The sequence below is a fragment of the Curcuma longa genome, chromosome 14 (genome assembly GCF_044706935.1).
Source record: "Curcuma longa cultivar G26 ecotype Majalengka, Jawa Barat chromosome 14, ITB_CL_G26_1.1, whole genome shotgun sequence".
NCBI lineage: Eukaryota > Viridiplantae > Streptophyta > Magnoliopsida > Zingiberales > Zingiberaceae > Curcuma > Curcuma longa.
Window position 1 is genome coordinate 7,390,343 of NC_133874.1, and position 24,055 is coordinate 7,414,397.

The following is a 24,055-nucleotide window of genomic DNA, read 5'->3' on the forward strand; positions in this document are numbered from 1 at the left end:
ACCAAGTGTGACCCCAACGGTCTCATACGGTAGGCTCTACGATCATATATGATGAGGTAAATCGAGAAATTATAGTTGATCATGACTGATGAGTATTTTGTCTCAGCTTTGTCGAGATTCGAACCCTGAGTATTTTATCCTTTTATTCGAACCTCTTCTTTTACAACTTTGTTTCGTCATAACCAACTCAACTATGCCCTGAGGACTTTCTTTTCTTTTCTTTTGTAAAAAGTGGAATCCGCCACCCCAACGATCCCACACGGTCGCCTCTACGACTATCTATGAGCTGCAGTTGGTCATGACGGAGAAAGGTATTATCTGACTTCGTCGAAATTCAAATCCTTATTCTCTTCTGTAACTCGGTTTCATTGTAAAATAAAGCTTCTTGTCACAATAAATTTCTGTCATAAATTTGTAACCAATTTAGTTAAGATTAAATCCAGACCGTAGATTGAATGGGTGATTGTGATGACTTGGATTTAATCTTCGCCGGAGACTTCCAAATTTTCACTGTTTATTGTAATGTAGTTATGCGGATCCATTATTGTATGCGAGATAAAATAACTGTCCCAAAAGGTTGCGGAGGAAAGAACGTGACAGGGGCGATTTTGTCAAATTGAAAATTCTGGGGCGTTTTGAAACAATGGATAAATTGCGAGAGGCGAAATGAAGTTTTCCCTACACCCTTTTCTCCATTCAACTGAAAAGCGAGTATAGAGAGAAGAGAGAGAAAAGGTTGCGAGCTTTTCTTTTTTTTTTTCCTTTATATGTTTTTTCGCAAGACGGGAACGAGAAAACCCTCAAAATCTCCAGCTCTTCCTCCGCGCAAACCTTCTCCGCCTGGTTTCGGCTCCCTGTCGATCGATCGGAGCCAATGCAGCTCCGATTCAAGCTCGGGTGCGTGTCAGGCTGGGCTCGGTGATCTCTCGGGCGTGGTTCTTGGGACTTCAGGCTTCGGATCGACCTCGGTATGGCGTCGCGGTACGATTCGAGGCAGAGGAGAACGGTGCCGGCGCCGTCGCCGGCGTCGTATAAGCCAGCTAATTCTCCGACTTCGTCCACGACCTCGTCGTTCAGGCAGGTACCCGAGGCCTCCGCCGACGGGCAGAGCTCGCCGGCGTCGTCGACGGCGAGAGGCAAGCCGCAGTACTTCTTTCCAGACAGCGAGGTGCTGGACGCGGATGGATCGAAGGAGAATGTGACGGTTACTGTTCGGTTCCGGCCGCTCAGGTTGGGATCAGATCTGTTCTCTTCTTCTCTTCGTCCATTTGTTCCTCTTGAAACCGGCGTAATTTGTCTTATTTTGTTTTGTTTGGCGTGTAGTCAACGTGAGATTCGTCAGGGAGAGGAGATTGCCTGGTATGCCGATGGGGATACCATCGTTCGAAGTGAACATAATCCAACTCTTGCATATGCTTATGGTACGTGGTATGTATTGCATTTGATTTGTAGTGTCTTTTTGGTGTATAATGAATTATCGTAGTACACTACTGTGGCATCTTTAGAATTACTCTGAATTTTATGCAACTGGTCAATTGGGCGTATTGGAAGAGATATATTTCTGGAAATGAACTGGACTATCTTCGAGTATAGTTTATTGAACTCCTTGTCTGTGTAACTATGGCATGTATAAGTATACCATTTGTCCCTGTTCGTATCTGATTATTGAGTGCCGTTGGATGAGTTACTAATTTGAGCTAATATGACAATAAATAGCATATGAAATAGTGGGATAATGTATGCTAATTTTTCAGTTGTTAGTACAGAAGCTAATTCATCAGAACTATACTGCAGGAAGCTAAAGAAAAGTACAACACATAAAGTTCAAGATTACTTCAAGCACCTTAGTTGTTAGTAGCATTGAGTGCTCAAAAACATCCTTGCTCAACTAAATTAACTAATTCCCTTTAAGCATCATCTCAATTTAATTGACATAAAAAATCACACCAATTTCATTTAAACATTAAAGGCCCTCCTTTTGGGTGTGAATTGAGATCCATAATTCCATTAAGACACTGATATTAAATCTATTATCAGTATGAGCTCTTCCCAATTCCAAAGTAATGATTTTGTATTTTTGATCAAATTGGGCCATATTTATAGTTACCATTGAGAGTTTAAAAGAGTTACCTCTAGGAATGTAAATGTTAACCATAACATTGACATGTTTCATGGTACATATCTGAGTAGGATCATCTTATAAAACAATCAACTTCATTCATTAAGACAGTTTTTTTTTTTTTTTTTTTGCTTTTATCCATTGTCTTCTACTTCTATAAACCTTTGTTTTATCAAAATATGATTTAGCTTAGGATTGCCAATTTTTAGGGTTTAGCTAAATTTGGAAATTGAAAACTACCATCTAGCAGATATTCTATACCAAGGCTAAATCTGTCACTACCAATTTTGCTTGTTTTTAGCTGTGGATCGTTCTATAATAGTCGACTGGTATTTATGCACAAAGGAAAGGTTCTCTGCTTCTTATTTGTATAATACCGGCCACAAAATTATTATTATTTATTCATGATAACCTTTTCACTTTATATTTCAATGCATGTTTGTGTGTTTCCATTTGTAATTACTAAATATAAATCTGGCCTTGGTCTTGACTAAAGTCATAACCCTGAAATTATAGATCGAGTTTTTGGGCCTACAACAACAACACGCCATGTATATGATGTGGCTGCTCTGCATGTTGTCAGTGGTGCTATGGAGGGTATCAATGGTAAATTTATTCTCCTTTTTTAATTTTGCTATTGTACTTTTAAATATTCATAAATTTGGTATTGACCTCAATTTTCAAAGAAAAAGTCTCATGGAAACTAGGTGTTGTGGCCCTCTTGATTGTTTTCATAAGATGTTTATGGTGTCTGTTATGCATTTTGGTGTTAATCCTCTTGATTAAGTTCGTATTAGAAAGTTTGTATCTCATCTATAACTGAGTCTAGCTTGAATACCTACGGAAAAGATGTTCTTAATCTTCAGATACAATTCTTATTGCTTCCTTTATCATTGTATTTCTTCAATCTTGTTAGAATCATTACATGTAATCGTTGATTATAAAATTAGAAACAAGTATTCTTAAATCATTGACAAACAAATAAAATCATAAAATTGACATGCTCAGTTGATCATATCATATGACATCTGCTCTACTGCATGTCAATGATTGCCCTCATTCTTGGCCTGCATAATCATGTCTGGCCTGCCAGCACTAGCATCACTTGGCACACTGGCAGTGTACATGCTTTCATGAAGGAATTCTTTTCCTCGCTATGTTTCTCAGACATTAACAAGCCCTTATATGTTAGAAGCATCATTTTGGCTAGAATATTCCTGAATAACACAAATAACAAATATTCTGTGTTAATAAAAAAATCCTTTTGAAATACACTATAAGAAGATCGGGAGCATCTAAACTCTACAAGAACAATTAAACTCTCAACTGGTTTAATCCATCATAACACTTCAAATCGTAGTAAGGTTCAGAAAACCCTTGCTTAACCTCAATAATCTGCTAGACCTGCCACAATACTCCTAACCAGAGGTACGGACCATGATTCAACCATGATTAGATGTTGATCAGGTGTAAACCACCATTAGATCGATCTGTATATATATATAGGCTTAACTCTCCTTAACAGATCAACATTAGATCTAGTCTTACTGATGCTAAATCTCACTGGTTGGTGCCTCCTGATCAGCAATTACGACAACACAAATTCGTGCTACCAATTTCAACCTAACTTGAAGTTAATAAAGGAAGGAACCAAAGTAACAAACAATATCAGATATGAAACTCCACTTGCAACCCACCTCGGTCTGCAGCACATTCTGTTGCCATATCTTACCCTCAAAATCTTGACTGTCAGTAGGGGAGATGGACTCCAGATCATTGAAAGAGGAAAACGACAAGAAACATAGAAAAGTGATCACTAAATGACAGATAAAGGAGATCAAGAGAGATAGCAGAAGTCAAATGCAGGAAAGGTGCTCTTGATGACCACAGTAATCCTCATAAATAAACCTTCAACCTCTGGTTCAGTTTGGTTCCATTTGGTTGAGCCTAAGATCTCAGGTTCACTCAAAAAGTTAAGACCAATCCTTATTCAACCAATTACCTTGGTCTACTCAAACCTTATTATAATTTATTTGTAGTTGGATCAATTAAGGAATTAATTGCATTTGATTGAGTACATTAATTATAAGCTTATTTAATTATTCAGGGCATACCATTTAAAGGAGTAGATGCCGTGGCTATAATCTCTCTTTTTTCCTGCATATTCTCCTCCATCATCTTAAAAATGTCCTCCTAATCTCTCTTTGTTTGATATTCATCAAGGTCATGTGCCATACTGCATATTCTAGTGGCAATTTCCGTTTGACAGGTGTTTATGAAGGAGGTTATGCTTATATCCTATATTCTTTGGTTCTATTTTACTTTACCAATATAGTGTACAATGTTTGCTTTGTAATTTATTTTGAAAAATAATGTTGCACTTCTGTGCCCACTTTTTAAAATAGGGTTTTTGTTTAATATATGCAAACCTCACACCCTAATGAAATCTTCAAGCTTGGCTAGAGTACATAGAATAGAAGAAAACTTACTTGCATTAAGTGAGTATTTTGTTTCCAACTGATGTCGGAGTTGTACCGCACCTTTTTGAGGGTCCTCAACCTAAAGTGCTTCTTAACTTATTCTGACAATTGGAAACAATGTTTATTACTAACTGAAAAATACGATGAAATTTTAATGGAATCTTGCCTTTTTCTCTTTCCACAGGCACAATTTTTGCTTATGGAGTTACAAGCAGTGGCAAAACACATACAATGCATGTGAGGGTCACAACTTCATTGTAGAGACATTCACATATTTTGTCTTCTGATGCCTGGAAAATTTCCCTTTGTTTAATTGATGGAGAATTCACTTCTGCATAACTAGTGTTGTTTTGTTTCTTTAATCTTATCATTTCTTCAATTTATCTTGTAGACCTAGTTGTTGCATTCTCTTAATTGCTTGCAGCAGCCTTAGCCGTTGTTTGATTGTTTCCAGTGCCAAAAGGAGACCTAGTGCAAGTCTTTGTTCTTGTTTACTTATTCAAATAAAATGACAAGGTTCTAGACGTTGCATTTGTTTAAGGTTTCTGAATGATGGTGCAATGCACAAGATCAAGTGCACAAATAGCCAAACGAAAAAAGCATGGTTATTTGCTATTATGTTCTTGCTTAGCATGTATTATGACTATTATCATTTGAATCACTTTTTGTATAAAAAATACTGAAATTTTGTTCTAATGTACTATCAAGATACTGTTTGATTAGAAGTTCAAAATAATATAGATAGTCATTGCAATCCTTGTGCTATTAATTAAGTGGATATATATATCAGTGATTTAGTGGTTCTGTTGTCCCTTTCCTGTATTTATTTTCCCCATTTTGGATGATCATCTTTAATGAAATTTTAGAATCATGTTGATGGCACTTTTGTCACAAATTATACTGGCTTCTTAGTAATTGGAAATACTTTGGGTTGAGATTGCAACTGTTGGTGATATTTAGTAAGTTTGGATACAACAATGATAAAATCTTCTGCAAACTTGATCAACTGCTCATTCTCAAAATATTTCTAGCAAGTAGATCTCAACTTTTCATATCAATTTATTTATGTTGGATTGATGTCAGGGAGATCAAAGATCCCCAGGAATCATACCATTGGCTGTAAAAGATGCATTTTGTATCATCCAAGAGGTAGTTTGAACATTTCTCTATTTCTGAAACACTTTTAGTAGGTTCATAAGATTCTGAGCACCTACTTCTGGTTTCAGACTCCAAGCCGTGAGTTTCTTCTTCGTGTATCATACCTGGAAATCTACAATGAGGTTTGTTTTCCAAAAAGTGCAATCTAGTGCTGGTTATTTTCGTTTTCTCTATGGAGCTGTTCTCCTTTTGGCATTATTGAGTGTGGGCATTTCATGCTCCTCATTATTATGTAGTAATTTTAATTTTATTAGAAAAATGTAAACAGACACATGTGAAGGTAGAGAAATTATAAGTCCTTTTGGCTTAACCGCTCTAATTTCCTCTTACTTGTGAAACTAGGAAATATATGAATTTGTTAGTTAATTGAGCTAATTTTACATGGAAACAACTTGAAAAAAGTATATTATCCCGGAATGTAACACTTGGATATGTAGATACATATCATACAGTCATACTTTGTTGTATACCATTGTTATCTTAAGTCTTTAACCAACAGAGATGTATGTTTAATTGATTAATATTTGGAATTGAATCTCAGCTTGGTTTCATTGGGTTTATTATCTGGAACTTGTTTCAATTGTGTTTAAGGTAAGCTCCAGAGTTCAGTTATGAGAAATTAATTTTGATATAGGTAAAACTTGATTAGAGCGGATATTATTACTTGTGTGATTCTTTATGTTTGTATTCTTAGACCACATCTGTGTGTTACGAGTGTCTGAGGGCGATCACCCTATATAGACCAATAAGTAATGGACATCATGATTGGATTGTCAGGACAAGATCACGTGATGTTAACTCTATTATACGAGCACAGAGGGAGATTGAGCTGACCTGAGGATGGTGAGGAGAAAAAAAAGTGAAAGAATAAGACAACAATAAAAGAAGAGAAGAATATAAGGAGGAAGAACGTCTTGTAGCTTATCCTCATTGGATTTTGATTTGAGTTCATATTGTTTGATATTGGATGAAACAAAGTTTCTAGCATATGCATGAGCAATACATGATTGTTTTCAGGTGGTATGGGAGAAACTAATTTTTGTCTGTGCCAACTTTGTTTCAGTTTCCATTGATGGGTGAAATTTTGCATTTTGCTTGTGTCCAGTGAAACAACTAGTTTTGAAACCATGATGTGTATTGAGTCAGCAATATCAGGCAACACCATCTCAAATTTTGCAATAAAGGATAAACAAAAATATGTGATTTCAAGATATGTTGGAACATGACTTGAAATTTATTCTGAGATCTAAAGTATATGATCTTGACCAGGCTCTACTTTCACTACCAATAGGTACCCGTGGTCAAATATTGTCTCTAAACACTTCTGGATCTCTTTTTGTAATATTCAGATCATGTGGATCTGACATGAAGTAGATGTTTTCCTTTATCTCTGTTTATTGTGATCTTGGACAGACCAGGTAGATCTTATGCAGACTTGTCAGTGCAGATGGGAAAGCTCAGTGAAGGTGTTAAATCAATTTGATTTCATATGTCATGTGGGTGAAGAATATAAATTCTTGATCTGAATCACCCCAGTGCCACAGGGAGGTGCAGATGTTGACTTGAAACATACCATTGTATGTGGTGAAAATTTTGGATTGTATTTTACTGATGCTGTGTTGATATGCTGAAGTCTCATTTCTGTGGCTAGATTCTTGAGGGTCCATAACAGTTGTAGATCTCTCCATCACTAAGTATCAAAAGCAAGTGTTTCTGGCCTAATGAGATGTGGAGGAAATCCTAGCTAATACACTGAAGATGTCCTCTACTTCACTGCCAGGGTTTAGTCATATGCCTTGTAGTGGCTATATTCAGGATTTTACTAGATAGATGGATACGATATGTACACATCATTATCAGTGTGTAGCTCACATTGAGGAATTTGATGGGTCATTTGAATTGTCTATCATGAAATTTTGAGTTTTATCATGATTGCGCTTTTATTTGTGATTCATAGTTGCATTACATTTTATTTGATTATTGTTCCAGGTTGTCAATGATTTACTAAATCCAGCGGGACAGAATCTCCGAATCAGGGAGGACACTCAGGTGCTGATTAATCGTCCACTATACTTGATCCTATGCTCTTATTATGAGGCCATTTTTTTTTTTGCTATATGATTTGAGAAACAAAGATTTTGATTAATGGCTTGATTCTGATTCAGTTTTTCATATCTTAACTCATTTATGTCTACATCAATGTTATCCATATTTTCCTTTGAATATTCTTTTCTTTGTGTTAGGTGTATATTATGAGGCGTCTCCTCCTCTTGGTTTCTCAATAGAGATATTTTGATATTTTTGGGAATTTGGGCTTGTTACTAGGTAGTTATCATTACATGGGAATAACCAGTTAACAAATCCCAATGTGATGCTTCGATATTGTCTGCATTTCCGATGGTCATGTGTTTCCTCGTGAATCTTCTCAAGGTAACTTTTCTGCAGGCCATGGGTTGGCTTGTTATATGCTGCATGCAACGTGGCACCATCAGTCGGCATGAGCAATTTACTTCCACTAAGTTATATGTACTTGAGATGCTAAGACTATCTACTTCATGTCTTTGATCTGCTCTGGTATCTGTGTCAGTGTTCCTCTGTGATTCATAGTCTTCGTTTCAGGCATGGATCAATCTGCCAGAGCCCTGATCTGTAATCATTTAAGAGTGTGCATTTAAAACTTCTTATAGTAGCTTGGCTATGTCCAGCCTGCAGTTCTTGTCCGTTTTTTACCTTTTCCAATTGATGTGTTTTAGCTATTTTATATGTGGAAGTCCATTGACATGCTGCATTCCTACTTTTTTAACAACATCCTTAATAATGATTTACTCAATGATGTGCTTATTTTCCATGTTTTTGGTTTTAGGGTACATTTGTTGAGGGTATTAAGGAGGAAGTAGTATTGTCTCCTGCACATGCACTCTCCCTTATTGCAGCTGGAGAAGGTAAAATTGGAATTTACATACGTGCATGCTCATTAGATTTTAAGGTTGCTTCTATTGAATGAATTTTTATGATATTTTATACACATGACTCTTTTTTATGCTGATGGTGAAAGCTCTCTTAATTGATGGCAGAGCATAGACATGTTGGATCCAATAACTTCAATTTGCTAAGCAGCCGAAGTCATACAATTTTCACACTGGTACTTATACTGCACTTTTTTGTTGGTTATAAATTCCAATTATGCATTTATTATTGTTTACTATAACCTTTTGATGCACTGTTTATTTAAAATTATAAAAGTATGTGTTTTTGGTTCTAATGCTTTATCTTGGTATGGATTGTACAACATTCTATTCGAACGAACAAATATTTTAACTCAATGACCTTGGTTATATTTTACAGTTAGCTACTTTAGTTCTGATTCGTGGTTGGCTTCATCCACATATCATTTCTTAAATACAAAACTTAATCTTTCAAGGATTTTGTAAATGTTGTGAAGGAGGATAGAAAATAGGGATAATAAGAAACCGGCTTTGTTCCCAAATCCGGGAAGAAAGTAACTTTTTCCCTTTCCCCTTCTAAATTTCTCTATCTGCTCCTTTTCCCTTCAACTCCAGCTCCAGCTTCCATCCCTCGCCGTGGTTCTCAACTCCGGCTTCCATCCCTCACCGTGGTTCTCACATTTGTATGGGCTTCTCATTTGAGTTCTCACAACACAACGCAAGCTGCACCCAGAGCAGCAGGCAGAGTGAAGTGCCAGTATAATAGTGCCCTGTAAATATCTGTATTAAATAATCTATCTACCTTGGTGTTAGACATTGGTACTTGACATAGTGATTTTCCTGGAATACTCCACAAGATAGATTATTTGTGGCAGTGGAGATGAAACGCATGCCTTGAAGGCAAGCAGCTGTAACTTGGTAACATTATAATCAGGTAATATTCAATCATGGTAAGAAATAGACTACTGCAGTAGGCTTGGATATCAAGACTTAATTGAATTTGTGTACATGACAAGTGGAAGAAGCAAGATGGGGCAAGAAGTGATCTTGTAATTTTGGCACAGATGGTTATAATATTTTTCCCCCTTTCTATCAAAAAATGAGTTTGCTTACTTAAAAATACATTCTCAAGGCAATACTGCTTTTCTTCTTAATTACTTACCTAGCTTTATGATTTTGTATTACTTGTGGAACCTCATAGGATTAGAGAACTGTTTTGATAGGTCTATAGTCCTAGATTCCTAAGTGATTCTGATACCAGAAAAGGAAATAATGAAATTAATTGGTTATGGCCTAGCAGATTTATCAAAACCCTTAAACTAGTTTTTTTTTTTTTGGCTGTTTGAAGCTGTCATATATTGCTCAATGACATGGACAACTGGGAAATTGACTAATTCGTGGTTCTCCATATCTGCTGCTGCTATGTCTTTAGCACTTCACTCTGCAGTATTGTCCCTTTTGGTACATTACACAGATCTTATTATCTATATAAGTTGCATTGCAGATATGTTTTCTGGTAAAACTTTTGTTGGCCTTGGATTGGAAATTGCTTTTGCATTGTAGATTATACTTTTTTCAGTTTTGGAATTCTTTGTTGCATTTCCTGAAAGATATTTGCAAAGTTCGAAGCACTTGAAGTATTATACTTTCACTTAATCTTTTGGTCTTTTTACAGACAATAGAGAGTAGCCCATGTGGTGATTGTGGTGAAGGGGAAGCAGTTAACTTTTCCCAGCTAGTAAGTTTGTTTCGTTGATGCCTTGAACTTTTATCTAGTTACTTTATCATATCTGACTTGCTGTCTGGTACTATTCTAAGAATCATAGCCAACGTAGATCCTGGTCCTACTGGCTGTATGTTTGTGGTGATGCTTGTGGATTTTTTTTCCCCCGAACATTTGGTTTAATGTACTTGTCTTCCACTCATGGATGCAGAACCTCATCGATCTGGCAGGTTCAGAAAGCTCAAGGGCTGAGACTACTGGAGTACGACGGAAAGAGGGATCTTATATTAATAAGAGCCTATTAACTCTTGGAACTGTGAGTTGTCTTTCATTTATTTTAAATATAATTGTACAACTGCTTGCCTGTTGCATCTGATATATTTTGCTAGACTTATTGATTGTGTCAATCACATCAATGATTGGTCTTCCCTACTGTAAATTATTTATCTGGTAAAGTCTATTGTGAACAACTTAACATAGAGTTGAGACATAACTTTTGAGTAAGGAGGAAAGGGAACTATTGTGAACAACTTGAAGTCTATTGTGAACAACTTTTGAATAGAGATGATTCGTGCAATTTTTCAATTTTGGAAATGCTATTTTGGATTGAAGAATTAGTTTACCATTGGTTGAATTTTGATATTATTTTCATTTTTTCATGCTTTGACAATGCTTTTAGTTTCCATTACCTATTATAAAGTTAACCAGTAAGCTATCATGTATTTTTCATATAAGCTAATTTAAAAAAGAGGTACTTTTTTCCTACAGTTGGGATAACGTTTCATGGGTGGAAGAATTCTAGCATGCATAATTTATATGAATTAAGCTGACCTATGATTTGTTTAACTTTTGATGTCCATCAAATCCATAACTTTTGTCTTCGTATGGTTGGAACAGATATGGTTTGATGACAATGATGAAATCCACTACTCATTTATGTAATTCTCCCTGTGAATTTATTTAACTACTACCTTGTCAGGTTATTGGAAAATTAACTGATGGAAAAGCCACACATATCCCATATAGAGACTCAAAATTAACACGACTCCTCCAATCCTCTTTAAGTGGTCAAGGGCGTGTATCTGTAAGTTGGCATTTGGATTTCTGCAAGATAAGTTAATTCAATGGACAATTAAATGATTTCAGTTGTTATTTCCTTCCTTTGTATAGCTCATATGTACAGTTACCCCATCATCAAGCAATACAGAAGAAACACACAATACACTGAAGTTTGCTCACCGTGCAAAATGCATTGAAATTCAAGCTTCTCAAAATAAAGTATGTTTTTTCTGACCATATAGATTCCTGAAGGGATTTAGTATAATAAAAGTTCTCCATTAAAATAGAGTTTAACACCAAGGCACAAAATTCCTTGTATGACTATGATCCAGTTCTCCGTATTGTCTGTTTATTTTCTGTAGTATCTTATGGTTTCACTTCTATATAGATACTTGATGAAAAGTCTCTAATAAAGAAATACCAAAATGAGATACGTTGTTTGAAGCAAGAGCTAGATCAGTTAAAGAAAGGGATTGTGACTGTTAATCCACATAAAGATGCCGGAGAAGATGATATCTTTATCTTGAAACAGAAGGTAGGCCATTGCCATATATTCAAACATTTTTAGTTTTGATTATTTTTTCTGTTCAGTGTCAGTTGATTAGTACAAATGTTTAACATGAAAAAGCTAGAAGATGGTCATGTCAAGCTACAATCAAGACTGGAACAGGAAGAAGATGCTAAAGCTGCTTTATTGGGAAGGATACAACGTTTGACCAAATTGATTTTGGTGTCTACAAAAGCAAGTCAATCTCCAAGATTTCTTCAGCACCCTGGTCCTAGACGAAGGCATTCTTTTGGAGAGGAGGAGGTTTGCTTTTCTATAATTCATCTTTATGATTCCTTGATTAGATATTGACTACAGGACTATATTGTATTCTAAATATTCATCAAATGTGCTATTGCTTGATTAGGGGATTCCAATATTGTTCTAATTAAGGAAATCATCTGATTCTGCAGCTTGCATATCTCCCATATCGAAGGCGAGATATGATATTAGATAACGAAACTGCCGTCTTTTATGCTCCAATTGAAGGATTTGGTGAAACTAATGATGACGTTTTGAAGGAGGAGAAGAAGAATAGAAAACATGGACTTCTAAACTGGTTCAAATCGCGGGTATAGATCAATATATGGATGCTTCTTGCTAGTATATTTTTTTGCTTGACAGTTAGATTGTTTTTTCCTGGTAAATGTTTGTAACTTTGCAGTAGTGTTGACTATTGAGTAACTTTGAAAATGAAAGAAGATTTTGGCTCATCTTTTGATTCTCTTACCCTTTCACAGTAGTAAGATATACAAATATTGTACATAAAAGGAAATAATACATATGAAAGATAAATAATATATCATGTCAGTACATGCATTGCCTTATGCATGCTTTATGATACTAGTCGATTTTCAGTTGAAATTTGTAATTTTACATCCATAAGAGCAAAAATCTTTCTGAGGCATTCTTCACAACTGTCTGTGTTATCCTACTTCATGGTCATTGAAAAATTCACACTGTTGAATTGCATTCTTTTTAATCTGTGATTATTTTCTGTAAGATGGTGTATGATGGCAACCATACAGTCTATGGGCATCCTGTTTTGGTTGCAGCCTTGGTGTTGTGCCATTGATATGGCTGCATTTGATGGGCATATGTGACACTCATTTTCTATTCTAAGTAATCTAGTTTACAGAATGGTGTACTTGTTGGCTCCCGTTCTGACATTAGTGCTTAATTGAATTTTTGCCCCAGAAACGAGATGGTGGGACAGCATTGACAAGTTCAGATGGTGACAAATCAAGTGGGACAAAATCATGCACAACGCCAACTCCTCAAGCAGAGAGCATACACTTATCTTTAGAGAATGGTTTATCAAATTCGTTAGTACCAGATAGTATTCCTCCTGATCATCTGTTGGAGGTGGACCATGATAGAGAACTTCCTGCCGACAATCTCTCTTCCCAAGAGACACCAATGGTATGAAATGGATGAATATTAGGCTTCCCTAAATTGGGCTTCTCAGTGAAATGTTATTTTCTTTTATTTTTGCTGTAAATTCAGTCTACTGCTAGCGTTTTAGGTAACGTTAGAAGTATTATTCTCCTAATTCACTAATGTGTTTGTTTGCCTTACCAAATTAACTACTCCAGAATGACTTGTGACAGTATTCCTTCTTTCAGTTGTTATATCACATTTAAAAGTTAAATGCCCACTTCTGTCTTCCTACAATTGTATAAATATCATTGATGATGTGTTTATCTTGAGGGAGAAGAGTAGTTTAAGTGAGTCAAAAAGAAGAAAAAAAATCCTTATCTACTTCCACTGGTCTTGATTATTTGAATGGAACTAAAAGGAAGAAAATAGTGTCATTTTCTTTTGTTGTGTTTATTAGAGATCAAACTTAAATCTTCATTTCTGCTCAATTTGGGAGAAAATAAAATGCAGGATTTTAATGGAATTAAATTCCTTTAGCCTCTCATCTGCTTTCCTAGTAAATAGGAGAAACTGACAATGTCATTTATTTTCCTTTCCTTTCCTCCTATTTTTGTTCAAGTAAACACTGATTGTTGATATACCAACTATATAAAACTTAAACACTAGTAAATTAATTTCACAAAGAAAATATGATTTCTGTAACGAAAGGTAATTCTGCATCAACATTGCTAAGCTTTTTATCGGATGTAAATTAAAATGAACAGACAAGTATGATAAAATAAAATGAACAATGTAAAGAAGCCACAGTTACTGGTTTGAATTTCAGAGTTTCTTCTTGATAAAATATATCAAATTGAGAAATCAATAGGGAAACAACAGAAAGATAGGTTCAATTTAAAGGATTTATTCAATCAGCTTTTGTGCACCATGTAGACAATTGATTTTCCTTAGTCCCTTATAATTTGCTAGTGAACATTTTCTTTGTCGAATGCACTAACTGTGAACTATGCAACTATTCATTGCTGCTACACCGGCCAAATACTTGCAGTCAGACATGAAATTAGAAATACTCTTGTCCAATGTTTGCTCTTTGAATTTTAAGTTGCAACCAATCATTAACATCATCATCGTCAATCAAATATATTTATAATTGTTGTCTAATATTTGCCTATGCTGATGATGATGAATTGATTTTAGGCATCTGCAAATAAAAACTAACTTGCCTTGTGAAACCTATCATTCTTTGTTCCATTGGAATTTTTCAAGAAAATTCCAAAATGCATTGATCATGCTTGGAATCTCAAAACATATTCTTAGCATATGACTTTCTTCTATTGATTTTATTAACAATCAATTCAACTAATCAAACTGCAAACCGGCATTACAAACATGCATCAATCCTATTGCCCACGGGAAGGATAGGACAAGTAGAAAAAAAAATTTTGCTCTTCTTTTGTTTTCTGCATAATGTGTATTAGTTTTATCATTTAAACTTTTGCAATAACTTTGACTTTCTTAATTCAGTTTGTATAGCAACGTAGTGTTTGTCAATAAGCAACAATTTGTTTTTTTGTTCATGAAATTTTATATATTATTATATTTCACTTTTATGTGCACAAAGTTCTGAAATCTCTTTATATTCATATTCTATTTTTTACCAGACAAGCATCAAAACTATAGATCACGTTGAATTGCTTAAAGAGCAGCTAAAGATTCTCGCCGGAGAAGTGGCACTTCATTCAAGTGTTCTAAAGCGACTTTCTGATGAAGCTGCTAAGAACCCAAAGAATGAACAGATTCAAGTAATTATTTTTCTCCCATTTATTTTGTTAGAGAAGACCATGTTAAATGAGGATTGTAGAGCTCATGTGGTACTATTGATCTGAAGATGGACATGAGGAAGGTCAAAGAGGAGATAAAAATAAAGAACCAGCAAATCACATCTTTGGAAAACCAGATGGCTAACTCTTTCTCAGTGGCTCACAATAGGATGCAAAACTCGGGAGTTTCACCTGTAAATCCTAGTTCTGACCTCAACTTATGCATTTCTTGACAAGTCCTACAGTGTCATTTGGTTAATTGTTTTTTCCCCCTCTTTTTCAGTCATATACAGAACTACTAGAACAACTAAATGAGAAAACACTTGAACTCGAGGTACTCATTCTTTTTTGCAGACATTCTCTTTCATGTACGTTGACAGATAAATTCATCTTTCTGAATCTGGTTATATGTTCTTGTTTGTCTGACATTCTTCTCTGTTAGTTATTTCCACTGATTAACTTGAAGACACATGGATAACTTATCAAATTCTATAATCTACTTTGATGCATTATTTTAAGTTAAGCTCTCATTCTGGAAACCCTTTTTCAGGTAAAGACTGCAGATAACAGTATTATACAGGATCAACTGCAGCAAAAGGTAGCTGTATTAGTTATATTGTTGGGCTCTTTCAAGTGATGACCAGCATCAGTAATGCTCATATTTGTTCCTTTATAGATACACAAATGTGAAGAACTGCAAGAAACTATTACTTCCTTGAAACAACAACTTTCACAAGCACTTGAAATGAAGGGACTCAATGAATGTCAAATCGCAGTATCATTATGAGGAAACATTCTTTCATGAGATGAGAACAAAGTCTGAAGATGGTTTGTTGAAAGATACATCTTCAAAGTTGCAACACGAAGAGCATCTGGTTGGTATTTGTTTTCTCATTTGATTTCACTTCTATTCCTTTCATTCATGAAGAATCCTGTCCTGAATGTCCTGAATGTTTTCTACATGGAATGTCATATCAATTTAAGTTGGACATGCAATCTCCAAATTAAGGAAAAAGTTTGACCAAATAATGTGTCTCTTCAGATGAAATGGCATTTTCTTTCAAATTATGATAAATTATTTTTTCTCCTGAAATTTGACTATTTTCTTTAATCTATCCATCTGTTGTATCTGTTGACATTTATTAACACACCAGGATAACTTATCAAAAGTTACATAGGTTAGTAATTAATTTATCTCAAAGCTTGATTCTTTTTAAAGTTTCCATAATACTTTATACACTGGGGTTCTTATGGCATGATATATTAGCTATAAAAATGAGTCGATCATCTATCATGTCATAGTCATAAAAGTATACTAACATTTTTGTTCGTGGTGTTTGTTCTTTTGCACTGTAATTTGGTTCAGAGTATCCACTAGTGTTTTTCTTTTCTGTAACTTTATATTTTTGGTCACTTTAGATAGTGATAAACTACTGAAACTTTTGTTTATTTAATTCTTTACTCATTTTTTTAAAAAAATCTTTGTGCAATATGCTAATAGGTATCTGAAATCAAAGAACTAGAACAGAAAGTATCCGAACTAACAGAAGCAAATAGCCAGTTAGAAGCCCGAAACCAGAAGTTGGCAGAGGAGAGTGCATATGCTAAAGGGTTGGCTTCAGCTGCCGGTGTGGAATTGAAGGCATTATCTGAGGAAGTCACAAAACTTATGAACCACAATGAGAGACTGGCTACTGAATTGGCCTCTACGAGAAACTCCAGTCAGCGAAGAGCAAGCAGTGTACCAAGGAACACTAAAAGGGAGCCTCAGATAAAGCGGCACGAACCTACCACCATAAAGAGAGAAGTAAATGCTAGTTACGAAAGAGAGCTAGAAGCTGCCCTTCTCGAAAAGGAGCACAGAGAAGCAGAGATGCAGAAGAAACTCGAGGAATCCAAACAGAAGGAAGCCTTGTTAGAAAATGAACTAGAAAACATGTGGGTCCTTGTGGCCAAGCTGAAGAAACCTCAAGGAAATGAACCCGAAGTTTTCGACTCCTAAGGCTGGTTTGGTAGGTTCGATAGATTTTTCAGTGTTCCTTATGGCCAATAGCCAGTGTTGTGTATAGAAAACATTGTAAAACATTGAGATTTCATAGTGTGAATTTAGCTTCGTGGATTGTTTCGGTTCGGTTTCTCATTTCGAAAATAGGTGTTGTTGCCATCGGAAGGTATAGGTATTATGACAGAATACATGTTTCCTCTCATGAAGATTGCTGTAACATTGATGATGGATTATGATGTCTTGCAGGAACCAGTCGGCAGCAATTGCAATTAGAGGAGAAGAACAAGAACAAGTTATGAAGTAAAAGGTCAGTTGGATTTCTTATTTTTACTTTGATAAAAATGCTAAATGAGACTCAAATTTCTCTTATAGTTTATTTGAATCTCTTATTCTGTTTTTGTTTGATCTCCATGCCTTGTTAATTACCTCCCCTGTTTGGTCAGATCTTCTTGCTTCACTTGACTGTTAGGTTTACTTGTCTTATTCTATAGATCTCGAGTCGGGCGGCTTAGTCGGCCTAACTGATTAGTCATTCGCCACTTTTGACCTGTGCGCTTCAACAACCGCACCATGGTTGGTTCCATCAGTTGGTTGTGCCTGTTTGACCAAGTCACTTTGGTTGCCCTGAACACTAGTGTGGCCGTTGGTGCGTTGGGTAGAATGCCAATCCTTAAAGTAGCACTTAGAGCACTGCTCTGTAAAGCTAAAGCGTGAAAAGGAAGACAGGAACCGCATGAATAATATAATTCAACTGTTATTTAGGAGGGGAAAAACAATTAAAGGTGTCAATTCGGATGTGTTGGATGAGTTTGGATCGGGTATTTGAATCCAAATTCGATCTGAAAATTTTAAATCCGAACTCGGATAACCCGACCAACTCTAAGAATATTATTCTGTAGATTTTAAGGGTCCTAAAATACCTCTGAAATTTTAATTTTTTTTAGTCATTTTATCTGTTTTCAATAAATATAGACCTTTGTTTTTTCTTAAATCATCCTCTGGAGAATGAACATTACTAAAGAAAATTTACTTTATCCTCCGTGGGCTCATAAACGACTTTTATTATAAAGATCCTCTAGAATTTTAAGAATCACTCAAAAGCCCCTGGGCAAGAGCAGTGAAAATTATCCAGGTATTTCAGTGATTTTATTTATAAGTTTGAAGGGCATGTTACAAAAGAAGTTAAATTACGAGGGGGAGAGGTGACAATATCCGATATGAAAATTATGAAGCCGTTAAAGAAGGTTCTTTGCTTGTGAGTTGGGAAAGCATGCCTTTGGCGCACTCAATTTATCGACTTTTCCTTTTACATGATCTTCCATGCAAGTGCAATAGGACACTCTTTTACTTTTACGTTTTTTTTTAATCTAGATTTTTTATTTTTTAAATCAATTAATTGGAGAGATGATCAATTTGACTATGATTTCATAAAAAATTTTCATCTTGAGGTCATCAAGATCTCCATGATTGATACATCGTTGTAGAGAGTCATGCTCCATGTCTATTTTAGAATTGTAGTCCAATCTATTAAGATAATTGTATTTCATGTTATTTCTCATAATTTTTTTATCAAATAAAAAATATGTATATTCCATCTGAAAATCAAACCGTGGTGCTAAGGTTCCGAACTTCGTCCAATTAATCTGAAATTAATTAGACGGTCTTGATTCACTTACCAGATGAATCAATTTGATAAATCAATTAAAATCAATCTGCCCTATTAATATTTAAATAATAATGATTAAAAGTAAAATGACATGAATTTCAAAAACATTAGAGGCATTTTTAAATTTTCTAAATTTAATTTGTGACGGTCTTTATAATATCATTTTAAAAGGGTAAATTGGTAATTTTGTTCGAGTTCTTTAGGCCACTAAGTTAGATTAATGGAGAAAGGCCGACAACAGCCACTAAGTTAGGAAAGGAGGCTTCACACCGACAATAGCCAATCAATTGACCACTAAGTGGGACCTACTTCATTATAAATGAAGGTCTAAACCCTACAAGATTAATGGACATTCATGTACTTACACATTATTTAGGTGATATTTCATTGTCCATCAAAATTCGTTAGTTAGATAAGAGAGACATATCGAATGGTGCCCCCTAACGATGAGGGTGTCAAAAATTGACTTGACCATACCCAATTCGAAAAAAATTAAATTATGATTGAGATTTTTCGAATTTAGATTGGGTTAGGATTGAAAATTTTAGATTGATTTAAATTTGGATTGATCGATCTAAATTGATCTAGATTTAGAATTTAAAGAATTTTTTAAAAGTTAAATAAGATGCTTTATATAATATTAGTATGATAATAATAAAATATTTAAAAAGTAAAAAAATTATTGAAGAAAATATTTTTAAAAATTTCAAATTAGACGGGTTAGGTAGATTATACAAGTTCGAATTTAAAATTTGAGATTGATTTAAAATTTTTTAATAATATTTTTATTTAAATCCGATCGAACTCATCTAATCATAAAAATTGACACTCCCACCTAAAGACACGTTAGAGTTTTTTTTTAAATTACTAAAATATATTTAGAGTTTTAAAATCTTTATCATTTCTTTTTTATAACCACAAAAATATACAAAATAAAATAAAATATATTATAATATTATTCTATTAAGAATAGTTAAAGAGTAGAATGGTTAATAATTTTGATGATTCTATATCATTATTTTGATTTTTTTTAAAAAAAAGTATATTTCAGAGATAAAATTTTTTTAAAAAAATCTCAAATAAAATAGAAGGACAAATATTATTCTTCTAAACAAACCCAAGAAAACAGGCAAACAATTCATAATTAATCCCTACTCTATGATTATTATTATTATTATTTTATTTAATAAAATTCATTAAATTTTTGTATGCGATTGAGATCTGGAGCCAATCTTTTCACTCGCTTTCACACTCTCTCTCTCTTCTCTCTTCTCTTTCTTCTCTCTATTAAAAACCGCATTTTTCTTGGATTTCTTCTTCGCTGGCTTCTCCTTCTCGTCCGCCATGAACGAGTCCTCGAAGCTTGCTCAGGGCTCGTCCATCATTTTCGATCTGCGAGCGCTCTTCTCTCTTCTGAGGGCTCGGAGGACGAAGGTCTTCCTCTATGGCTTCGCCGTCGCCTTCGCCGCCTTTACTGCCTATTTGGCCTTTTGTCCCGCCGAGAAGGGCTCGCCTTGGTTCAACGACATCTTCAGCTCCGCTTCCGCATCCACCGCCCCCTACCGATCGCAAATCTCTTCGATTGTGTCCTACATCTTCCCTAATTCCTCTTCTCCGCGAAATCCGGCGCCTCTCTCGGGGGCTGACGGCGGTGGGTCGCAGGGAGGCGGCGCCTCGGAGAGTAATTTGACCAGAAACGGCGGCGGAGCGGGGGACCAAAAAAGTGGCGTCTTGGCGAAGAAGAACGAGACGGCGGCGGAGGGCGTCAAAGAAGATAGCGGCGGATTAGAGGGTAATTCGACTAGCTCCGGCGGCGGAGCGAGGGACCAAAGAAGCGGGGTCTCGGCGAAGAAGAACGAGACGACGGCGGGCGGAGGCGCGGCCGAGAAAGGAGGGATCTTGGCGTCCAACAACCACACTTCTACTGGAATTGAGTTGCAGGGAAGCGATATTACCAAGAACAAGACGACCAATGGAGATCCCAAGAAGAAGGATCTTGCAGCCACAGCCCCGGCAACCAAGAATCAAACAGCAAGTGGATCGCAATCCAAAAACCAGACCGCATCTGGAGTTCTTCCGACAAAAATCAGTGACTCCCAATCGGAAAACGCGACTAGGGCTACGGACACATCGAAGAAAGATTCATCAGCCGCAACACCGAAAAATCAGACTGCTACAGCAGCAGCTGCTTCTGCCAAAAATGGGAATTCGCCGCCAATCAAGAAGAATCAAGCCGCAAACGAAGAAGCTTCGCAAGAAACTCAAGTTCCCAAAAGTAGCAAGGAATCGACCATTGATCCTCAGAACAATGCTTCCTCAGTGGCAAAGCTTGATGAGCAAGGAAAACAGGCGGATTGGATCAGTTCCATGAAAAGTTGTGATATTTTTCAAGGCCAGTGGGTGAAGGATGATTCCTACCCTCTCTACGCCGAGGGCTCCTGCCCGCACATCGACGAGCCTTTCGACTGCTATCGCAATGGCAGACCCGATCGAGCATATCAGAAACTCCGATGGCAGCCTACAGGCTGCAACATCCCAAGGTGAGGGACGAGAGATATGCTTGATTTTGCCTTTGGTGTCTTTGATTTCCTTGTGAATTGATGTTCATGTTCATGATCAGATTGAATGCCACTGATATGTTGGAGAGATTGAGAGGGAAGCGGCTGGTGTTCGTCGGCGATTCGCTAAACCGAAACATGTGGGAATCCTTGGTTTGTGTCTTGAGGAACTCCATTAAAGACAGAAGCAAGGTTTTCGAGGCCTCCGGAAGGCATGAATTCCGAACAGAGGGCTCTTATTCATTTGTCTTCAAGGTTCTTTCAGATGTTCCATCTTGTTTCTTCATGCAGTTTCAGTGATCATGATGCCATCCATACTTTTTGTTCATTTCAGGATTTCAATTGCTCGGTGGAGTTCTTCCGCTCTCCGTTTCTCGTCCAAGAATGGGAGATGCCGGTAAGCAATGGCACGAAGAAGGAGACTCTCCGGCTCGACATTATCGAGAGATCATCTTCTAGGTACAAAGATGCCGATGTTATCGTCTTCAACACCGGGCATTGGTGGACTCATGAGAAGACTGCAAAAGGGTAAACCATTTGTGATGAATCATCATCTACCTTAGCATTTTCATATCTACTATATTCTTATTTTTTACGCTATTGTAGCAACTATAAGATCATATCCGCTATAAACTTATAACAGCTACGATCTCGTAGCTATTACAACACAATGTTGACCAATATTGATAAGGAATAAATTGTCTATATTATAGCAATTATGATTCGTAGCTGTTACAACATGAATTTGATCTGTGTTAACTAATGTTGACTAGTAGAGATGATATAGTTGCTACAACACAGTGTTATTAGTGTTGATCACAGTCGAAGTGCTGCTATAACATAATATTGACCAGTATTGACTAAAGATGAAGTGTCCATATTGTAGCTTATAGCAATTATGATTTGTAGCTGTTATAATATGAATTTGATCTATGTTAACTAATGTTGACTAGTAGAGATGATATAGTTGCTACAACACAGTGTTATTAGAGTTGATCACAGTCGAAGTGTTGCTATAACATAATATTGATCAGTATTGATTAAAGATGAAGTGTCTATATTATAGCAATTATAAACTATAATTGTTACAACATAGTTTATTTGTAGAGCAATGATATACTACATGAAAAATATAGTATGAAATTCAACATGACACACTCCATGCAGTGGGTCCCACATTCATGTAGTGGGGCCCACATCCATGCAGTTGAGTGTGTCATGTTGAGTTTCATGCTACATTTTTCATGTAGCATATCATTTTTCTTATTTGTATTGATTAGAATTGAAGTGTTCATGTTGTAGCTGCTACAATAGTGTCAAAAATAAGGATAGTTTCGGAAATAAAAATGTATTGTTGCAGGATGGAACGTCCTTTTGATAATAAATTAAAAAGAGATATCCTTTTGACAATTCCAATAAAAAGGAACAGCTTCAGCACTAGTATACATTTAGTTTGGTATGAACAACTTGCATTACGTTGATTGTAATTGCTTTCTCTTGAGTCGTTCGATGTCGATACGAGATCGTAATCCTGAATTATGACACAACTAACTACAAACAGGAAAGACTACTACCAAGAAGGAGATCATATTTACAGTGAATTGAATGTGGTGGAAGCATTCCACAAAGCTCTAAACACATGGGCAAAATGGGTGGATGCAAATGTGAATCCCAAAAAGTCCCTAGTGTTCTTCAGGGGCTATTCTGCCTCCCATTTCAGGTACCTCAAAAGATTCGGTATCGAATGCTTGGTTTCCTTATCGGCTAACCGAAATTGGAGTCTGTTTGATTGATTGTTTTCAGGGGTGGGCAATGGAATTCAGGCGGGCAATGCGACAAGGAGACAGAGCCCATCAAGAATGAGAAGTACCTCTCATCCTATCCATCCAAGATGACTGTGTTGGAATCTGTCATCAAGGGAATGAAAACCCATATCGGGTATCTGAACATTACGAGGATGACCGACTACCGGAAGGATGCTCATCCTTCGATCTACCGGAAACAGAACCTGACGGACGAGGAAAGAAGAGATCCTGAGAGATTTCAGGATTGCAGCCATTGGTGCCTCCCTGGAGTTCCTGATAACTGGAATGAGCTACTCTATGCACAGCTAATTCTTAAACAACAGCAGCAGCAGCAGCTTCTTCTGTGAAGAAGAACAGTTCAACAACAAAGTGTACATCGATATTTATCATGAGGGGAATAAGCAACCAATGAAGGGTGAAAATTGCAATCACAGAGAGGAAAAATTAAGCTCAAGAAAAAAGAAATTAAGATCAACTGTTATTTATTTTATTGTAAGTGAGAGGAAAATCAAGTTTTATTTTTATTTTTATTTTTATTATTTTTTTCTGCAAAAAAGATAAAGGATTGTAGAATACGATAGGTATATCATCTATTAAGTTTAGTTAAGAATCTTGTCACTGTATGATTCCTTTTCTTCCCACTGCATTGGAGTAGTAATTTAGGTCCTTGAGGCCGTGTTTACTTTAGTGGAAGCGAGGTGTTTATTTTGACGGATGTGAGGGAGGAATCGGAGGGAATTCGTGGTTTTGTGGGACAGAGAAGATTGAAACGGTGACAAAGAGGGAAATG

The 24,055-nt window shown here is 36.1% G+C and overlaps 2 protein-coding genes across 2 annotated transcripts; both read left to right on the forward strand.

Moving 5' to 3' along the window:
- The first annotated feature begins 774 nt into the window (after positions 1 to 774).
- On the forward strand, positions 775 to 17,351 carry LOC141844763 (kinesin-like protein KIN-7D, chloroplastic). Its single transcript, XM_074732758.1, is given in 24 exon segments — positions 775 to 1,230; positions 1,324 to 1,421; positions 2,636 to 2,725; positions 4,784 to 4,836; positions 5,683 to 5,748; positions 5,826 to 5,879; positions 7,747 to 7,806; positions 8,621 to 8,699; positions 8,832 to 8,899; positions 10,378 to 10,440; positions 10,637 to 10,741; positions 11,405 to 11,509; positions 11,596 to 11,703; positions 11,873 to 12,019; positions 12,113 to 12,295; positions 12,445 to 12,603; positions 13,229 to 13,453; positions 15,073 to 15,213; positions 15,300 to 15,425; positions 15,515 to 15,565; positions 15,782 to 15,829; positions 15,908 to 15,981; positions 15,983 to 16,106; positions 16,733 to 17,351. Coding segments are annotated over 24 exon segments (2,988 nt in total). The 5' UTR covers positions 775 to 970; the 3' UTR covers positions 17,234 to 17,351.
- A 2,855-nt stretch (positions 17,352 to 20,206) lies between these two features.
- On the forward strand, positions 20,207 to 23,899 carry LOC141844764 (protein trichome birefringence-like 1). Its single transcript, XM_074732760.1, has 5 exons — positions 20,207 to 21,442; positions 21,523 to 21,715; positions 21,795 to 21,988; positions 23,022 to 23,180; positions 23,264 to 23,899. The coding sequence occupies exons 1-5, from the start codon at positions 20,247 to 20,249 to the stop codon at positions 23,610 to 23,612; spliced, it is 2,091 nt and encodes a 696-aa protein (XP_074588861.1). The 5' UTR covers positions 20,207 to 20,246; the 3' UTR covers positions 23,613 to 23,899.
- The last annotated feature ends 156 nt before the right edge of the window (positions 23,900 to 24,055 follow it).